This window comes from Paroedura picta, chromosome 8 (assembly GCF_049243985.1).
Source record: "Paroedura picta isolate Pp20150507F chromosome 8, Ppicta_v3.0, whole genome shotgun sequence".
NCBI classification, from domain to species: domain Eukaryota; kingdom Metazoa; phylum Chordata; class Lepidosauria; order Squamata; family Gekkonidae; genus Paroedura; species Paroedura picta.
The window spans coordinates 3795327-3814738 of NC_135376.1; the positions used below are offsets into that span (position 1 = coordinate 3795327).

Sequence of the window (19412 nt, forward strand, 5' to 3'; positions counted from 1 at the left end):
CCAGTAGGGCTCCTCTGATGTTCTTAGGAAGGCCTCGGCCTCCCTGCCCTGTGGCTGGCCCTGCAGAGGAACCGGCTGGCCCCTGGGTGAGACGGGAGGCTGGACTGGAGGGACCCTCCCTGGCCTGACCCAGCAGGTCTTTTTAAACTTGTCACTCCTCCCCACCCAGATGACAAGGACTACCGGCAACAAGCAGCCGTGCCACTGGATTCCGAGACCCACGGCGGCGAAGACGTTGCTATCCTGGCAAAGGGCCCCATGGCTCACCTCTTCCACGGCATCCAAGAGCAGAACTACATCGCCCACGTCATGGCCTACGCAGGCTGCATCGAGCCCTACCACGAAGACCCGGAATGCCTGGCACAGCTTCAGCCGACGGGACGAACATCGGGTGGCCCCCGCCTCTTCCCACCCCCCTTTCTCCTTCTGCTGCCCTTCTGGATCTGCCTTTTGGCAGGGGGGCTGAGACGGTGACCCCGTTCCTGAGCTTGGATCGTTTCCCTTCCAGAGCCACGGTGACCTGTGACTTAGGGAACATCCTGGGCAGCTCTTCACCCCCCCCTCCAAAAGGCCACCCCGAATAGTACAGTTCTCTTGTGTGCTTCTTTGTATATAATGTAAAAGCCGATGCAACCGTTCCAGTTCTCAGGGATATAAATAAACAGTGCTTTCATTTTCTATGTACCTGATGGGAAAAGGCGGTCCGGTTTTGATTCTCAAAATTCAGGTCTCTGCATCGGTCCAGTATGGAGGAGCCCTGGACGGGGAAGACGAAGCAACCTTACAAGGACGTTTGTTTTCACACGCTGCTTAGTTAAATGGTGGAACTCACTGCTGCAGGAGGTGGCGATGGCTGCCAGACTGGAAGCTCCACCGTAGCCTATGAAGACCATTCTAGCTGCTGGCGCTTCTTCTCACCCCCCCCCCTAAAATCAAAATCAAACCAGGGATTCAATTCTATGAGCCCCCAAAGGAGGTGCCCCCATCTTCCCTTGTTTTCAATGGAGGAGGCAGGGAATGCATTAAAACTTTGAAAGGAACATAGTCCCTTTTAAATTTAATGCCTTTTGCAAGCCATGGCCTAAGTGAATGTCAAAGACTTTTAAAGGGCTCGCAGTCCCTTTAAATGCCTTCTCTAAGGGGACAGTTCACTCTGAAGGCATTTAACGGACTTTAAAAGCACTTTAACTTTGGCAGTCCCTTAAAATCCTGAATATTTTCGGGAATTTTTGGGCTCGGCCATTTCGAATCACCGAAAAACAGCCAAAAATGTATCCAGATGAATGAATACCTGAAATATATGCCACTCTGACCTTGTGAAGAAATCTTTTGCACCAGGCTTGAGTCCCTGCTCTTCCACATGCAGCCAGTTGGATGATCTTGGGCTTGTCACAGTTCTCTCAGAGCTCTCTCAGCCCCACGGATCTCGCTGGGAGTCTGGGGAGAGGAAGGGAAAGGGTCCACTTTGGGACTCACTCAGTGAAAAGTGGGGAAGAGCTTTTCTTCTTTAGAGAGCCAGTGGGGTGTCGTGGGTAAGAGCGGCAGCCAACAATTCCCCGGTTCTCCACAAGCAGCCAGCTGAGTCACCTTGGGATAGTCACAGTTCACTTAGAGCTCTTTCTACAGAGCAGTTCTGATAGAGCTCTCTCAGGCCCACTGAACTCACAGGGTGTCTGTTGTGGGGAGTGGAAGGGAAAGGGGTTGGTAAGCCATTTTGGGAAGTCCTGCAGGTAGTGAGAAGCGGGGAATAAGAAATGTAGCTCTTCTGCTAAACACACCTGGGGAGGGGGTGAATAACACACAGCAGAAAATCTTGTGTCGTTTGGCTCTCCAAAAATTCTCGGTGGCTTCAGCTCTCCTCAAAAGCGTCCTCGTAAAAAGGGGGAGGGGACGGCTTCCTCCCACGCTACGGAGGGTATTTTCCATCTGTGCCTTTCCGCCGGCTGGAACACCGGCTGATTTCGTAAAGTATCTGATGTGACAATTTTGAACACTCAGCGAGGCAGACGTTCAGTTCAGGAAGGTGCGCTACAGTGCTCCCCGAAATGGGAACATTAAGCCAGCCTGCGCCATCTACCAATATGCCGAGGGGAACAAAATTCATCTGGGCGGAAGGCAAAAGGAATGGAATTTGGGAAGAATAGCTGGGGTGGGCAAAGAAACAGAGGTCTTTCTAGTTGCAGAAAAAGACACAGACAAACCCCAAAGAGAGCCGATAACAGAGAAGTCAGGACAAGGCAGAAGAAATGGGAAAGACCTATAAGGGGTTGTAGCTAGGGTGGCCAACCTCCAGGTGGCACCTGGAGACCTTCTGGGAAGAGGAATGGGAAGGCGACTGTAAGCCGCTTTGAGCCTCCTTCGGGTAGGGAAAAGCGGCATATAAGAACCAACTCTTCTTCTTCTTCTTCTTCTTCTTCTTCTTCTTCTTCTTCTTCTTCTTCTTCTTCTGCCATCTCCAGGTGATCGATTCCCTTTGGAGGCATTATTATACCTGTGTGAAGTCTCTGCCCCAAATCCTGCCCCCAACGGGATTACGCCCCCTAATCTCCAGGTATTTCCCAACCCAGTCGCTTTCGAAGAATTTTTAAAAGCCCAGCTGGAATAGACCAGGAGTCCGTCTATTGGAGAAAACGGCCATTTTGAAGGGTGGGCTCCCTGACGTTACACCCCGCTGATATGTTGGCCTGCCTGGCCGTGTGTCTAACTATCTCCAATTATTCATCGGTCCGTTATGTCTGCTCTGGAGGCAAGCAGGGAGGAAGTGGGCTCCAAGGAGCAGGAAGTGACCGAACGAGCCAATCAGGATGCTGGAGATGACTTGGGGAAACACCAACAAGTTCCAAAGTGGACTATGCAAAATACCCGTCTCCTCCGATGCCCCCTGCAGGACTTCCCTTATATTCTGCTCCATCATGCACATTACACGGCTTGGTCTTCTTCCAGCACAAAGTCCCTCCCTTCCCTAAGCCCCGCCCTCCCCCAAAGTGGCACCCCCAAATCTGGAGCTGGGAACCCTCACTGGACCAGCCCAGGTTGGCTGGGGGGGACAGGTCGTTGTGGGCCCTGGACACTGAATCGCCTGCCTGCCTCTGCCTCTGCCTCAGCAGCTCTTCCAGGCTGCCTCCCCCACCTCATCCCTGGGCTCCGGGCATTCCACTCCGACGCCAGCCGTGCCCTGTGGGGTTTGGTCATGCCAGCCGTGCACCCTGACGCTTGCCAGCGGTCGTAAACCTGCAGGAAGAGTGAGAGAGGGATGGGCTTTTAGGCTGGGCGGCAGCCGCATGGTGTCCAAAGGTCCCTCCGGACTCCATCTTATAAGGGGCACCGCTTGGCACCGCTGCCTTCCGCCTGACAGGCACTCCGCTCTGCCGCAGCCATGTGGCTCCCTCCACTGTGCCTCTGGTTGGGGCTGGCTCTCTCCGGGGCTGTCATCCCAGGTAAAGGCGGTGGGAGGGGGTCTCTCACTTCCTCTAGCAACCCATCCAGACTCAGCACAGGGTTGTGGGTAAAGAGTGGGGGGCCTCTCGTCTGGAGAACTGTGCTGGATCCCCCACTCCTCCTCCACATGCAGCCAGCCGGGTGATCTTTGGTCACGCCCAGTTCTCTTAGGGCTCACTGGACAGTTCTCTTAGAGCTCTCTCTGCCCCACCTCCCTCAGCCAATCTCTGGCAGGGAGAGGAAGGGAAAGGTGTTTGTAAGCCACTGTGGGTACTGAAAGGCAGGGTTTTAAAAAACAGCTCTTCTTCTTCTTGGTGTCGGGGTAAAGAGTGGTGGCTTCTAATCTGGCGAGCCAGGTTTGATTCCCCACTCCTCTTCTACATGCATCCAGCTGGGTGGCCTTAGGGCAGTCCCAGTTCTCTCAGAGCTCTCTCAGCCTCATCTACCTCACAGGGTGTCTGTTGTGGGGAGAGGAAGGGAAAGCAATTGGAAGCTGCTTTGAGACTCCTTCAAGCAGTGAAAAGCAGGGTATGAGAACCAACACTATTTCTTCTTCTTCTTCTTCTTCTTCTTCTTCTTCTTCTTCTTCTTCTTCTTCTTCTTGGAGGTGCAAAATTAGCACCCTTTGAAAGGACTGGGTGCAAAAGAACCCCATGTTATCTACACCTTTGGAAATAGTTTTTTTTAATCCCTTGCCTTTTGGTGAGTGAATTTGGGATGTTCCCACCGGTCGAGACGGGAAGTCTTCGGATTTGAAATGAACGGATTTTTAAGCCTAAGTGACACTTTGTTGTTGTTGTTTTTTAAAATGGCAGCCAGATCCCCTGAAGCCGGGAAGAGGGTAAGAAGTATGCATAAGCCAGCATTGAATAGAAACCAAACTCACCTCTGCCTAATTAAAAAAAAAAAAGACAGCGTCTTTTGAGCTATAGCGAGATGCAGATTCAAATAAAATGGGATGTTGAGTTCCACCAACAGCCCCCCTTCCCCAAAACTGCATTTTGCAATGGATGGGGGAAGTGGCAAAGAGATGCAGATTTCTAACCCCCCTTTCATTTTGAGGTTGGAGGGGGGGGGTTAAAGGGCTAAGGTGTGTTTCTCTGGCAGGGGCTTCCTTCCTGGAGTCGAGCCATCTCCTTTCAGCTCTTCCTTTTTTCCTGCTGCCTTCAGCTTTTCCTAGAACGACTGTCTTTTCCTAATGTTATTGTCTTTGCTTATGAATTCCTGACCTCCAAAAATGTCCTATTGTTAACAGCTGAGCCCCAGTGGTTCAGACCGAGGGCCCCGGCTTCCCTGATCGAGTCTATCCACCTCCTGTTGGATCTTCTTCTTTTCCTGCCGCCTTCAACTCCTAGCACTACTTTTCCTAATCTTATTGTCTTTGCTGATGAATTCCTGACCTCCAGGACATCCTGCTGTTGACAGTCCTGCAAGCTGAAGGCGGGGGCTTCCTTCACGGAGCCCGCCCATCTCCTGTTGGCCCTTCCCCTTCCCCTGCTGCCTCAATCTTCTCCTCGCATGGTTGTCTATTCCACTGAGACTCGTCTTCCCATAAAGCAACCTAAGGACAGTAGTCTCCGTTTTGTCATTTGAGCTTCTGGGGAGAGTTCAGACTTTATCTGATCTAGATGATTGAGGTGAAAACTAGGGCAGCCAAAGGAACAAGAAGCCCCTGAAGGGAGCAGAAACGCCAAAGGGATGGTGTTTCCACCCCCCTCCCGGAAATACAGGTATTCCTATGCAAGTGTGAGACATCTCAAAATTAGGATGCTGCAGGAGAAGGAGACTGCATTAGGCAAATTGTGAAGCCGGGAAGAGAATGCGAAAGAGCCTCAATTATCCCTGAATCCAAAAGCAATGCAGAAGATGGCTTGGAGAGCGTTCTCGTCGGTCCCGTGGATTTCAATAAATTAGAAGGCTGAGATTCCAACCGGTTTTGAAATCTGAAACGACGGCTGTGACGGTGCGGAGGCCGGTCTGTTGACACCAACCTGGGCCAAACCAACGCAGCACACGAGAGCGATTACACTGTGGACTTTGCTGCCAGACAACGCAGCGAGGGCCATGGGAATACACCGCTTGAAATAAATTCATGGAGGATAAGTCTCTCAGTGGCTTCTAGTACTGGTGACGGAGGGGAACCTCCACATTCAGAGGCACGATACCTCTGAATTCCAGAGCCAGGAGGCAACATCAAGAAGTTGGTTTTTATATCCCACTTTTCTCTACCCGAAGGAGTCTCAAAGCAGCTTACAATCGCCTTCCCTTCCTCTCCCCACAACAGACTCCACGTGAGGAAGGCGGGGCCGAGAGAGCTCTGTCAGAACTGCTCTGAGAACAACAGTATCAGGACTGTGAGTAGCCCAAGGTCACCCAGCTGGCTGAATGTGAAAGAGAAGCAGGGAATCAAACCCGGCTCACCAGATTAGAAGCCACTGCTCTTACCCACGACACCAAACTGGCTTGGGGAATCCCTCAGCCTCGATGCGCTGTGGTTGGCCACTGAACGGAACTGGTTGAATTCTGGTCGTATTTGAGTTTATATTTTAGGTATGCATATATCTATTCATTCACTCACTCATTTAGTTCATTTGCACAATGCAATGGGATCTCACAGTAGCTTGCCTCATCTTCTGTCCTCTGCTTTGTTCTCACAACGACCCTGCAAGGTAAGTTAGGCTGAGAGTGACAGGCCCAAAAGTTGCCCCATGAAATTCTATGGTGCGAATGGGGATTTGAACCGGCCGCTCACCCACCATTTTCCTGATCGTTATACCACTGGCTCTCCAGTGTAGCCGTTTTACCTTCGAGGGTGAATTGGGGCTGGGCTAGATCCAGAAGTCTCAGCCTCCCCAAAACTGGGTTCTCCCAGGGCTATGAACTCAAGACTGGCAGGAATTTTGGCCTTTGTCGAATATATTTCTCTGCCGACCGCCCATGTTAAAAGATGTCTCTGCTGTCAATGACAGCATCAGGTTTCTAGTCCCTAGCGATTCCCTGCTGGCGAGGATCTTATTCTCTGTCCACGGCTCCTTCCCTAGAGCTGCCCGTGAACATCTGAGTAGCAGAGGGGAGCTATTTAAAGTCTACATTATCCTGCTCGAGACATTTCCGCCTCGGCCAGGTCGTCGTACACTCTGATACGGGGGTGATAAAGCAAATCAAGGTTCGCTGTTAATGGGATCTTAATTAAGGGGAGGGTAATGGAGCTGTGCAAACACGCAACGCTAGCCAAGGGAGAAGGCGGCTCTGCCCACGACGGGGATCCGGGTGCTTAACCACACTCTGGCCCGGAAACCCAATGGGTGCGGAAGATCCTGCGGCCTTCTGCAGGGCTGCCAACCTCCAGGTGAGGCCTGGAGATCCTCTGGAATTAGATCGGCCCTCCAGTCTGTAGAGTTCAGTTCCTCGGGAGGCGATGGCTGCTTTGGGAGGTTGACTCTACGGCATTATATGCCCCCGAGGTTCCTTCTAGGCATGCTAGTCCCCAGGTGGGGCCAGGGAATCCCCCGGTTTTACAGGTCATCTCCAGGTGACAGAGATCAGCTCCCCTGGAGAAAAGGGCTGCTTGGGAGGGTGGGATCCACAGCATTGTGCTCCACTGAGGCCCCTCCCCACTGCAAATTATTACTATTACTATTACTATTACTATTACTATTACTATTACTATTACTATTACTATTACTATTACTATTACTATTACTACTGTTATATGTGACTTGTTGTTGATGTTAATTGGGGTTTTTATGGGGATTTTATTGTGTTTTAACTGTTTATGTTGTAAACCGCCCTGAGACCTATTTGGAGAAGGGCGGTCTAAAAATTAAATAATAATAATAATAATAATAATAATAATAATAATAATAATAATAGTAATAGTAATAGTAATAGTAATAGTAATAGTAATAGTAATAGTAATAATAATAATAATAATAATAATGTTATTGTTTCAATTTATTACCCACCACAAAGTCTGAATAAAATCCCCAATAAAACTCCCATTAAAACCCCAGACAAAAAAACACAGATCCATAAATACAATCAAGAAAAGATACGGCGTAAAAAACAATGCAACTACAATCCATCCCGCCCACTAAGACCCCCATGGAGGGAGGAGGGAAGAGGGGCAGAGGGGGCCCACATTGTGTTATCTCACCCATTCTCGACTCCGCCCCCAAAGTCTCCAGATGTTTCCTGGCAGCTCCTAGCCCTGGGGGGAAGGATTTATTTTTAAAATTTATTTGTATTTATTTTTGAATATATATGCTGCCCTGAGCTCTTGGGGAAGGGTGGCATTTATATTCGAAAATAATAGGCAAGATGGCACACGATGAAGCAGGAGTTTAAACAGTTTCAACATTCGGGGTCTGGCCGAAAACCCTCTCTCTGGTGATGCAGCTTGTAAGAATCCTTCCCGTCTTCCGGTCCTGACACATGCCTCCTTTCTGTCCCAAGTGGAAGAGGAGAATCCGGCCTTCTGGGATCATAAGGCAGCCGTGGCCATCCAAGAATCCCTTTCCCTCCGTCCACAGCACCACCGGGCGAAGAACCTCATCCTCTTTTTGGGAGACGGTGAGTGGTCGGGACGTGGGTTGGGTTTGTCACGTGGACTCTTAAGCACACCAGCCAGGGGTCCTGCGGGTGGGGATGGGGCCAAAGAAACTGGGCAGATGCCATGAGTCTCAGGGATGGCTGCCAACCTCAAGGTGGGGCCTGGAGATCTCCCAGAATTGCATCTGCTCTTATGACAACATAAGAACATGGGAAGAGCCCTGCTGGGTCAAACCAGGGAGGGTCCCTCTAGTCCAGCATCCTGTCCCACACAGTGGCCAACCAGTTCCTCTGGAGGGCCAACAACAGGGCAGAGAGGCCGAAACCTTCATAAGAACATCAGGAGAGCCCTGCTGGGTCAGACCAGTGAAGGTTCCTCTAGTCCAGCATCCTGCCTCACACAGGGGCCAGCCATTTCCTCTGGAGGGCCAGCAACAGGGCAGAGAAGCCAAGGCCTTCATAAGAACATCAAGAAACCCCTGTTGGATGCATCTCTGGCTAAGAGAATCAAGTAGGGGGTGAAGTGAAAGACAAGACCAACCTGAATGGGCCAAAGGTTTCATTCAGTATAAGGCAGCTTCATGCATGGGGAGAGGAAGAAAGAGTCCTAGGTTTTATCCCCACTCCTCCCATTTGAAAAGCACCTCTGCCTGCCACCCTGATGCTGGCCTGAGTAGACAAGACTGACGTGGATGGCCTGAGAATCTGAGTCAGTGTTGGGCAGCTCTGTGTGCCCATGTGACCCCCAGTAGGCCATGGATGATGGAAGGAAGGAGGCTTCCTGGCAGAAGGCTTGTTTGCTTCGGTGCGCTTCAGCCGCAAACCGCACCAAAGCAGCCGAACCGCACCGAACCGCACTAGCCTACCTAGAAGGCAGTCAGTCCAGGAGGTGCTGGGAAGGTGCTGGTCGGGAGATGGCCCATATCCTGGAACTGAATACCTGTTTTCTGAACTGAGTCTGTTTCCTCTGCAGGCATGGGAATACCAACCATCACGGCGGCCCGCATCTTGAATGGGCAGATGCTGGGGCACTTGGGCCCTGAAACGCCGTTGGCGATGGATGCTTTCCCCTACCTGGCTCTTTCCAAGGTGGGGAGGAGACCAACACTCTGTCTTTTTCATCTCAGATGCAGTTTTAAAAATCCATCTAGGGTTCCATTGTTTCCCTGTCGTTCTCCAATTTGATTTGTGGTAATTCTGCTTCCCACCCCAAATGGTAATACCAGCCCTCCCCTTCTAGTGTACCCCTGGGGTTTGTCGGGGCTACCGGCTGGTCTTGAGCGGGTGTCTAAAATGGAACTAGGTTTTCAGTTCTCCCCTCTGATGCAAACCCCTGATGAGCCTGGCCATGGTTGAAATGGCAAGGAACAGAGCAGTTGTATCTAACGCAATGGTGGCCCTGTCCCAGAATGTGTCCTGGTATTTTCCCGTTCTGTGCAATGTGTACATTGAGCCAAGGGTAGACCCATCTCCCGCTCAAATTTTGAAATCCCCCATGCTGTGGTACCATTGAGGTACTGTATGGTACCAGGGTACCATGGCTGGGAAACCTTGCAGGATACACAGCTGAGGCCCCTCCCCTCCATAGGCTCCGCCCCCCAAATCCCCAGCAGTTTCCCCATCCAGAGTGGGTGATCCTCCGGACCCTGCCGGTGCTTCCCTGCTGGTGGGGTGGGCCTTGCTTCTCCCTGCTCCTTGGCAGGCTGCATGAGGGTGCAAATGGGGCCAGTTGCACCCCCCCCAACCGAGTCCCCTTGGCTTTTGGCAGACGTACAACGTTGACCGACAAGTGCCGGACAGTGCGGGCACGGCCACCGCCTACCTCTGCGGGGTGAAGGGCAACTACCGGACCATCGGGCTGAGTGCGGCCGCCCGCTACAACCAGTGCACCACCACGGCGGGCAACGAGGTCATCTCTGTGCTGCAGAGAGCCCATGCAGCGGGTACGTATCCGAAAGCGGGGCCCCTTTGTCCCACGTCCCAGCCGTTCCGATCCCTGACGCTTCCGGCCACACAAGAATCCCGCAGGGCCTTGGGGACGACCGGATTCCTTCTGAGCCGAGAATGTCTTTTCCTCCCACCTCTCCCGGCGCCCCTCTCAGGCATGTCTGTGGGGATCGTGACCACCACCCGGGTGCAGCATGCCTCGCCCGCCGGGAACTACGCCCACACGGTCAACCGAAACTGGTACTCAGATGCCGACATGCCCTCGTCAGCACTCAAAGAAGGCTGCAAAGATATCGCAGAGCAGTTGCTGCAGAACGTGGACATCACGGTGGGTGGGTTCTCGGCCCTCAGCTGGGGAGAGGGGAGGTTGCCACCTCTGGGTTGAGAAAGGCCTGGAGATTTGGGGAGTGGAGCCTCAAAAGGGTGGGGTTGGGGCATATGGCCAGAGGGTCTGACTTCTAAAGCAGAGGTTTTCTCTGGGCAATGGACCTCTGTCCCCAGGAGATGAGTTCTAACGGCAAGAGATCTCCAGCTGCCGCCTGGAGGTTGGCAAGCCTGGTGGCGGTCAGAGGGAGAAACCTTTAACATTCCACTTGCACTTTCCAGAAAACGTTATGCCCGTCAGCCTTGGGTGCCCACTCCAGGTTGGGAAATTCCTGGAGTTTTGGGGGTAGAGTCTACAGAGGGTGGGGTTTGTAGAGGGAAGAACCTCCACACTCCGAGGCACTAATCCTCTGAATCCTAAAGCTGGGAGACAACAGCAGGGGAAGGCCTCGGCCTCCATGCCCTGTTGTTGGCCCTCCAGAGGAACTGGTTGGCCCCTGTGTGAGACGGGAGGCTGGACTAGATGGACCCTCCCTGGTCTCATCTGGCAGATCTCTTCTAATGTTCTTATAGCCTTTTGACATATATATATGTATATATGTGTCTGTGTGTATATTAATGTGACTGCTTAGTTCTTCTGACAACCGAGCCTTCTGCAGGTGATCTTAGGGGGTGGCAGGAAGTACATGACCCCAGAGGGGACCCCGGACCCAGAGTACCCTTCCAACTCCAAACAAGTCGGTCTTCGCAAGGATAATCGTGACCTCATTAAAGAATGGCTGGCGTTCTCCCCGGTAAGCGTCCTGTGCTTTTGCTGTGTAAAGTTGGGGCTGCAGAAAGTCTCACTTGGTTGTTGACATTCTGCTCTGTGCCACAGAAAGTGCCTCGCAAATATGATGTGGGTTAGGACTGGTCTATATCCTGTAAGTCCCAGGTTCCTCTAACATTTCACAGAATCACAGAATCATAGAGTTGGAAGGGGCCATACAGGCCATCTAGTCCAACCCCCTGCTCAATGCAGGAACAGCCCTAAGCATCCTAAAGCATCCAAGAAAAGTGTGTATCCAACCTTTGCTTGAAGACTTCCAGTGAGGGGGAGCTCACCACCTCCTTAGGCAGCCTATTCCACTGCTGAACTACTCTGACTGTGAAGAATTTTTTCCTGATATCTAGCCTATATCGTTGTACTTGAAGTTTAAACCCATTACTGCGTGTCCTCTCCTCTGCAGCCAATGGGAACAGCATCCTGCCCTCCTCCAAGTGACAATCTTTCAAATACTTAAAGAGGGCTATCATGTAAAATACTTAAAGAGGGCTAACATTTCAACTTGGCTTGATTTATGCTTCCTAAGGTAGACAGTCCTGGGTTGGGAATGAGCTGGACATTTGGGGGCGGAGCCTGCAGGGGGCAGGAATTGGGAGACAAAGTATGTCAGCCAGTTACATTACCATAGAGTCCCCCCTCCAAAGCAACCATTTTCTCCAGGGGAACAGATCTCAGTAGACATCTGACGGAGAGGCTGATTCTGTGAAGATTCAAGGGGGTGGCAGGTGACAGTGGAGGAGAGATAGGGTTATGAGTGTCCTGCACAGTACAGGGGGTTGGACTAGATGACCCAGGAGGGCCCTCTCAAGTCTATGATTCTAGGATTCTAGGATTCTATTTCCAGTAGGGATATGCACTGGAGAGAAATTCAGTACTTTTCAGATTTGAGTTTTCCTTATTGGGTAAAACTCAAATCAACTGAATCTGTGATTCAATAAATTGATTCGAGTTTGACTGATTTAGGAAACTCGAACCAAGTTGGCCAAATTAGCTGCCAGACAGTGGGTCATTCCGCACTCGTTCAAAATTGCACAATGGTTGCAAATTGAAATCGCTACTGTTTTGCTGTTATGCACAACGTCATTGACAATCTGCAACACTCCTGAAACGATCCGCAAAAAGCTCTTGATTGTAGCGCTTTCAGAGAAATCCCAAAAAGTGGATTCACCCTCCGGAAAGCGCTACACTCTTGCAACCAATCTGCAACACTAGCGGGAAAGTTCTGTGCGTTACCATTGTTGCGGTTTCTGCAAAGTCCCTCCCCCTGGCTCTCTCCTCTGATCTTCCGGCAAAGCGATCAACATTTTTTTTTCTCGGAGCTAGCGGAGATCAACGCACCGACGAGCCTTTGTTTACCCAGCGGGGCTTCCCTGGCTGCAATCCCTCCCCAGAGCTGTTTTATGTCACCAAGCACCAAGCAACACACAGCCCCGTTTGCTGGTTTATTTTCCCTTTATTTTTCACTCTATTTTCGGCCGAAAATCGTGCCCGTGCGGGCGGGGGCTATTTTTTTTTCACTCGGGGGGAGTGTGGCAACGATGAAACAGCAGCTCAAACACCACCTGCTAGCTAGATGGGTCTCTCCGTTGCAACGAATCAACGCAGATTCGTTGCAACGTGTTTTTTTTTAAACCTTCCTTAAAGGGAAAGGGGCTTTTTGGGAGCATGATAACGGCCGCCCATTGGCTGCTTGATGGCCAGGGGCGGGACAAAGCTCGGCAATATCGCTTCCTGGCTAATGATTTTTGCCGAGACCGGAAACCTGTGGGAAACGATAGAAACGCAACTGGATTCCACTACAAAGGCAGGTATGCATAACGACAAATTCCACTATTTAAAATGGCGTTTTTTCGTTCCGCAACCAATTTGCCACATAGATCCTGGTGCAGAATGGCCCAGTGAATCCTGCTGCAGAGAGAAGCCTCTTAAGGGATCAGCCGTTGGAGGCTCTGAAGCATTTAAAGGGACCTTGCTCACTTTCTGCATCTTCAGATGAGTCTGCTGGGAAGAGATTTAAAGGCCCCACCCAACAGCTGATCCTCAGGAATCAGCCAAATAAAGACTGAATTGCCTCAGGCTTCTCTGATTAGCCCATTAGAGGAGTCTCCAAGTGTCTTACAGTCTTCTTCCCTTCCTCTCCTTCCTCTCCCCACAACAGACACCCTGTGAAGGGAGGTGGGTCTAGGAGAGCTCTGAGAGAACTGGGAATGATCAATGGCCACCCAACTGGCTCTATGTGGAGGAGGAGTGGGGAATCAGACACAACTCTCCAGATTAGAGGCCACCATGACAGCAAACTGGATCTCCTTGTTATTATTTGCTTTGCTGTCAAATCCTATGATAAATAGAGCACCCATAAGAAAAATCCACAAAGCATATGATAGGCACACATGCTGTGTAGATGAATTTCGGTCATAGTTTGAATCAGGAGATCCATGCACCCACAGTCTCTCCTTAATGGCACTGAATCTAATCTGGAGCATAGAAATCCCCCCTTCCCTCAATCATCTTGGACTTTCCTTACAGCACAGCAAGTATGTCTGGAACCGGACGGAGCTTTTGGCCGCTGCAGATGACCCATCTGTGGACCGTCTCATGGGTAATAGCTTGTTGATTTATCGTTACTATGAAGAAATGCATTTTCTCTCTGAAAATCGGAAATTTTAGCAGGTTTGGCCCTCCCTCCTTCTTTCTACAGACCAGGCAGTGAGGGGACAGTCAGTCCAAATGCTCATCTTCATACAAATGCAAACTGATCGGACAGAAACAAACGGGTGGGTCCAACTTTCCCCCTTCCTTCAAGCGGGAGTTAGAGATCCGGAAGTCAGGCAGCACAATTCCTTGAGAATCTCTGGGAAGTGGTTCCTTGACCCAGTGTGGCCTGGGCAGTGGTTGGAGAAACAGATATGATAAAACCTTCTGGCAGGAAGAAGGAGGTGTTTTTTACATGGGATTCATTAGAGGAGACTGATTTCTTATCTGAGCTCTGTGGCAGGCAACCATTTTGACCATGGGGTTGCCTTGAGAGCTAAAGCAAGCAATGGAGACTCGGTAGAGATCTGTAATGTCTTAAACTAAGGAATCTGTCACATACTTTAACATCTGATAGGGCATGTATAGCAAGAGGGACCGAAAAATTTGAACTTTTGATTCCTTGCTCAATCAGGTGCTGTGCGAAAAGTAGCCTTGTAAACATTTTCCTTTCAATACTTTAGTTGCTGGTAGTGGCTCTCTGGACCACACAGACCTCCTCTGTCTTGATCACACTGTTGTAAAGGGGAGTCCCAGGAAAGGCAGGGAGGCAGGGGATGGCAAATGGCTATTTTTCCGTGCAAGGCCTCAGAACTGATACAGGGAAGCTGGGAGTCCTGATGTTCTCAGTGAGCAACTCCCTATAAAGTCAGTAGTTATGAGAGAGAGAGAGAGAGAGAGAGAGAGAGGCCTCTCTAGGACTTGGGATCTCATTGGACTGGACCGAGTGAAATAGGGCATGCTAACCAAAGCACTTCTAGAGAAAACCTGGAGAGTAGAGTAGCTCTAGGAATCTAGAGTAGCTCTAGGAATCTCAATGATCATCACTACTTGGTTTTCCTTTCATTACTGGATTTTCCCATAAAGTTCCCAGGAATCCCTAAAACTATTGTACTGTATTCTGGGAGTTCCCATAGAGTTGTCAGTGATTCCTGACCTCCTCTATGGACTAAGAGCGGTGGCAAAAAAAGTGGAATGAATGAATGAATGAATGAATGAATGGATGGATGGATGGATGGATGGATGGATGGATGGATGGATGGATGGATGAATTAATTTTAGGGTTTACCCACAGTTTCCGGCCATTCTCTGAGCTACTGTATGCCAGTTGGAAACACAACCTCTTAACTGTTAGTTTTCCCCCTTCTACTTTGTTGAGGAAACTCACTTGCCCTCCACCTCCTTCAAATGCTGCCCCCTTCTCCACCCGCCAGGTCTTTTTGAACCTTCCGACATGGACTACAACCTCAGTCGAAACAATGTCACGGATCCGTCTCTGGCCGAAATGACCACAGTGGCCATCAAAGTTCTCCAGCGGAACCCCAAGGGCTTCTACCTGTTTGTGGAAGATAAGTTTGTTTGGGGACGCTTTGAAACTCCTGACCTGTCCCTGATCCTTTGGAGGGCTCCCACGCACGGATCTAGGCCCAGAAGTCTCCCCCTTACGAGCGATAACTTCAGAACAATTTGGGAAAGGCCACCAAAGGGGAATCATTTCAGGGCGAGCTTCCGGGGAAGGAGACAACAGAGGAGAAACTTCTGATTTTCACAGCAGCCAATCAGCCAACAAGCAAGATGTAAATGGCAGCCCACCCTGTGATTGTTCCCCAGGTGTTGAAACAGGGGTATACTGCTACTAGGTCTGGAAGTTCCATTCAGTACCGGTGACGGAGGGATTTCCCCATGAATTTGGCCGACCCTCGTTTTAAAGTCATCTGAGTTGGCGGTTGGGATGTGGGATGGTCTAGCACAGGGGTGGCCAAACGGTAGCTCTCCAGTTGTCCATGGCCTCCAGATGTCCATGGCATTCGCTGGCAGGGGCTCATGGGAATTGTAGTCCATGGACGTCTGGAGGGCCACAGTTTGCCCACCCCTGGGCTAAGGCATCTGCATGCCAAATATTAACTCTGGTGCCTTATTATTATTATTATTATTATTATTATTATTATTATTATTATTATTATTATTATTATTATTATTATTATTTTGCACGAGGCAAGATCGACCTTGGGCACCATGCTGGCCGTGCAAAGCGGGCTCTCACCGAAGCGGTGGAGTTTGACCGGGCCATCCAGCGGGCAGGGGAAATGACCAGCGAAGAGGACACCCTGACCGTGGTGACCGCCGACCATTCCCATGTCTTCAGCTTCGGGGGCTACACTCTGAGAGGCGCCTCCATCTTCGGTAGGTGTTTGGAGTTGAAGGCTGACTTGGGTCCCCACTAATGTTAGACTAGGATCTGCGAGACCCAGGTTCGAATCTACACTGTTTGTGGAAGCTTGCCGGCTTGTCGCTCTCTCGCGGCCTGGCCTACCTTGCAGGGAGTTTAGGCTTTTGAGATAACCTGTGAGGATAAAATGAAAGGCAAGAGAACAATATAAGGCATTGTCTCCTAGTTCAGGGGTAGTCAACCTGTGGTCCTCCAGATGTTCGTGGACTACAATTACCATGAGCCCCTGCCAGCAAATGCTGGCAGGGGCTCATGGTAATTGTAGTCCACGGACATCTGGAGGACCGCAGGTTGACTACCTCTGTCCTAGTTGAATTTCAAACCTGCTTTTAGGTATTGGCATTAACCTTTGAGGCCATACGTAAGTGGTTATGGGTCTCGTTCCCAGCATCCTTAGGGAGAAGGAACTCCAGCTCTCTGACTTTCGCCTGTGTTCAAATCCCCTCTGCCTCTTCCCTTCTCAGGGTTGGCCCCAAAACTGGCAGAAGACAATAAGACGTACACGTCCATCGTGTATGGGAATGGGCCGGGCTACCAGATCACCGCTGAGGGCCGCCCGAATGTGAGCGACATTGTGAGCGGTAAGTGACCGACCGATCCCTTGATTGACGGGGTTGGGTTTGGCTGCCAGGCCAAGGGGAAGGCAAGCTGTGACGACATGTCGCACTGGGAGCGTGACATGGGTGCCTCATCCTGTCCTTGCAAACTTCCTTGAGGAGCAGCTGATAGAATCGCTTTCAGCAGGGGAAGGAAGAGCACCAAGGCTCCTCAAGGGAAGGGGTTCCTCCTGGGAAGGGGCCGTGGCTCAGGGGTAAAGCCTCTGCCTGGCGTGCAGAAGGTGCCAGGTTCAACCCCCGGCATCTCCAGGTAGAAGGCAAAAGACCTCTGCCTGAGTCTCTGGAGAGCCAGGGAGAGGGGCTATATCTTGGTGTCAGAGCCTCTGTTTGGCATGCAGAAGGTCCAGGCTCCTGTCTCACCCATTGGCTGTTCCACTGGAGGGCCAATGCAAGGGCAGAGAGGCCTTCATAAGAACATTGGAAGAGCCCTGCTGGGTCAGACCAGTGAAGGTCCATCCAGTCCAGCCTCCTGTCTAACCCATTGACCAACCAGTTCCTCTGGAGGGGCAGGAACAGGGCCTTCCCATGTGAATTTCTCCTGTGGGATTAAGCCCTAGAACCCTAAAGGGAGGTGGGCATTCATGCCCTCAGAGTCAAGGGCGATGACTGGAAGAAGGGAGTCACGGGGGGGGGGGGGGCTGCAGGGGCCCAGTTCTGTGCTCTCCTTCCTCGGGGGTCAGAGGAAGACTGATATGGGATGGATGCATCCTGAAAGCAGGGTTCCTGCGAGAGGGCAGGTCAGCAGGGCAAGGAGCATGCGACCGACGGCACCGATTCCGTGACCCTCCTTCCTGTCTTCCTCCCTTCCGCCAGAGAGCAACGGCTACCTCCAACAAGCGGCCGTGCCCCTCGATTCGGAGACCCACGGCGGCGAGGACGTGGCCATCTTCGCCAAGGGCCCCATGGCCTACCTCTTCCACGGGGTGCAAGAGCAGTCGTACGTGGCGCACGTGATGGCCTTCGCCACTTGCCTGGAGCCCTACACCCAGTGTGGCCTCCCGAGCTTGGACTCCTGCAGCAAAGTCGGCCCCTCGTTCCTGGCTCTCCTCACGGCCGCCTTGATCTTTTGGGGCCTCTAGTGCCGCCTTCCCCGCAGTGTCCTGCTCCTGTTTCTGGACTCCGGAGGGTGCTTGGCTCCCCAACAGCCCCATGTGGTTCAGTCCCCCCGCCCTAGCTGAGCGCCTCCCGTCTTCATGTGGGCCGCATTTGTGAACAACACCTGGACGCTCCTTCTGCTGAAGCAGACTGCTGGCCGGCTCAAAATGGCAGCCGCTCTCCAGGGTCTCGGACAGAAGATTTTTGCGTCATCTACAACCTGATCCTTTTAATGGGGCTGCCTCAAGAAATATCCCATGGATTCACAAGGCTGCCTTCGACCCAGTCAGAGCGCCAGCTTGGTTAGTGGTGAAGAGGGGTGGGCTCTAATCTGGAGAATCGGGCTTGATTCCTCTCTCTTACTCCACATGTAGTCATCTGCATGACCTTGGGCCAATTCTCTCAGAGCTCTCTCAGACCCACCTAGCTCACAGGGTATCTGTCATGGGAAGAGGCAGGGAAGGCGATTGTAAGCTGCTTTGAGACTGCTTTGAATAGTGAAAAGTGGGATATAAAATACAATTCTAATTCTGAGAGAAGAACTGCTTTTTTAATTCCCGCTTTTTACTCCTCCCCCTCCAAGGCATCTTGTGAGGTAGGTGGGACTGAGAGAGCCCTAGAAGAACTGCTCTGTGAGAAGAGCTCTAAGAGAACTGTGATTGGCCCAACGTTACCTAGATGGCTACATGTGGAGGAGTGGGGAATCATGCCCCGTTCCACACTTAACCATGACTCCAACCAGGTCCATTGAAAGACTCAAAATGGCAGTACATGTCCATAGTCCCAGGCAGCAGAAGAAGTTGATTTTTATACCCCACTTTTCACTGCCCGAAGGAATGGCTTACAATTGCCTTCGTTTTCCCACAGGTAGGTGAGACTGAGAGAGCCCTGACATTACTGCTTCATCAGAACAGCCCTATCAGGGCTGTGACTAGCTCAAAGTCACCCATCTGGCTACATGCAGAGGAGCAGGGAATCAAACCTGGCTTGCCAGATGAAAAGCTGCCCCTCTTAACCACTACACCACACTGGCTCTCATACAACCAACTCCTTTATCCATTTAAAAAGGAGGTGCTGGGGTCGATGCTGAGGCAATCCGCCCGCAAACCCAGTGCTCTAACCAGCGAGCTACAGCCCCTCCCACAACGTCTACCATCTTGCAAAGACTTGCAGTTCCACCTGCAGCCAGGAGAGGGCGTCACGCTCGCTGTCCGAACTGAGGGGCCATACCCTGCTGGGCGGCGATGTTCTGAGCATGCGCCACAATGGGACGGCGCATGACTACAATGGGATCTTGTCCTGGCTTCCGGGGTGTCAGTCTCGGGTTCAGCCCTGCTGTGCCCAAGAAGAATCCTTTCCCCCCCTCTCCTTGCATCAACACCAATATTAAAATTGGGAGGCGATGGCTGTAATGAAGGGGCTGCTCTGTTAATTTGGGGAGCTGGGGAGATACAACGTGCCATGCAATTCGATATTCCTTGTCAGCCCTCTCCGCCTGTGTGTCTCCCCGTGATGTAGGAATGCTCTGTTTGATACCCCACCCATGTAGCTAGCTTCAGAGCATCGCTGTGTTGGTCTGCAAAAGAACGGCCAAATTCGAACTCAGGAGCACCTTAGAGACGGACAAGACATT

The 19412-nt window shown here is 51.4% G+C and overlaps 2 protein-coding genes across 3 annotated transcripts in view; both read left to right on the forward strand.

Moving 5' to 3' along the window:
- LOC143842841 (DIS3-like exonuclease 2) overlaps window positions 1-684 on the forward strand; it is a 228492-nt gene extending 227808 nt beyond the window's left edge. For both annotated transcript variants that reach the window (XM_077348102.1, XM_077348101.1), the window contains exon 12: window positions 170-684. In XM_077348102.1, coding sequence (XP_077204217.1) covers window positions 170-474 — 305 coding nt within the window. In that variant the 3' untranslated portion in view covers window positions 475-684. The remainder of the gene's footprint in view (window positions 1-169) is intronic.
- A 2596-nt stretch (window positions 685-3280) lies between these two features.
- On the forward strand, window positions 3281-19191 carry LOC143842843 (intestinal-type alkaline phosphatase 1-like). Its single transcript, XM_077348103.1, has 11 exons — window positions 3281-3437; window positions 7894-8010; window positions 8963-9078; window positions 9758-9932; window positions 10092-10264; window positions 10920-11054; window positions 13613-13685; window positions 15052-15186; window positions 15830-16021; window positions 16532-16648; window positions 17498-19191. The coding sequence occupies exons 1-11, from the start codon at window positions 3377-3379 to the stop codon at window positions 17761-17763; spliced, it is 1560 nt and encodes a 519-aa protein (XP_077204218.1). The 5' UTR covers window positions 3281-3376; the 3' UTR covers window positions 17764-19191.
- Window positions 19192-19412: the final 221 nt, after the last annotated feature.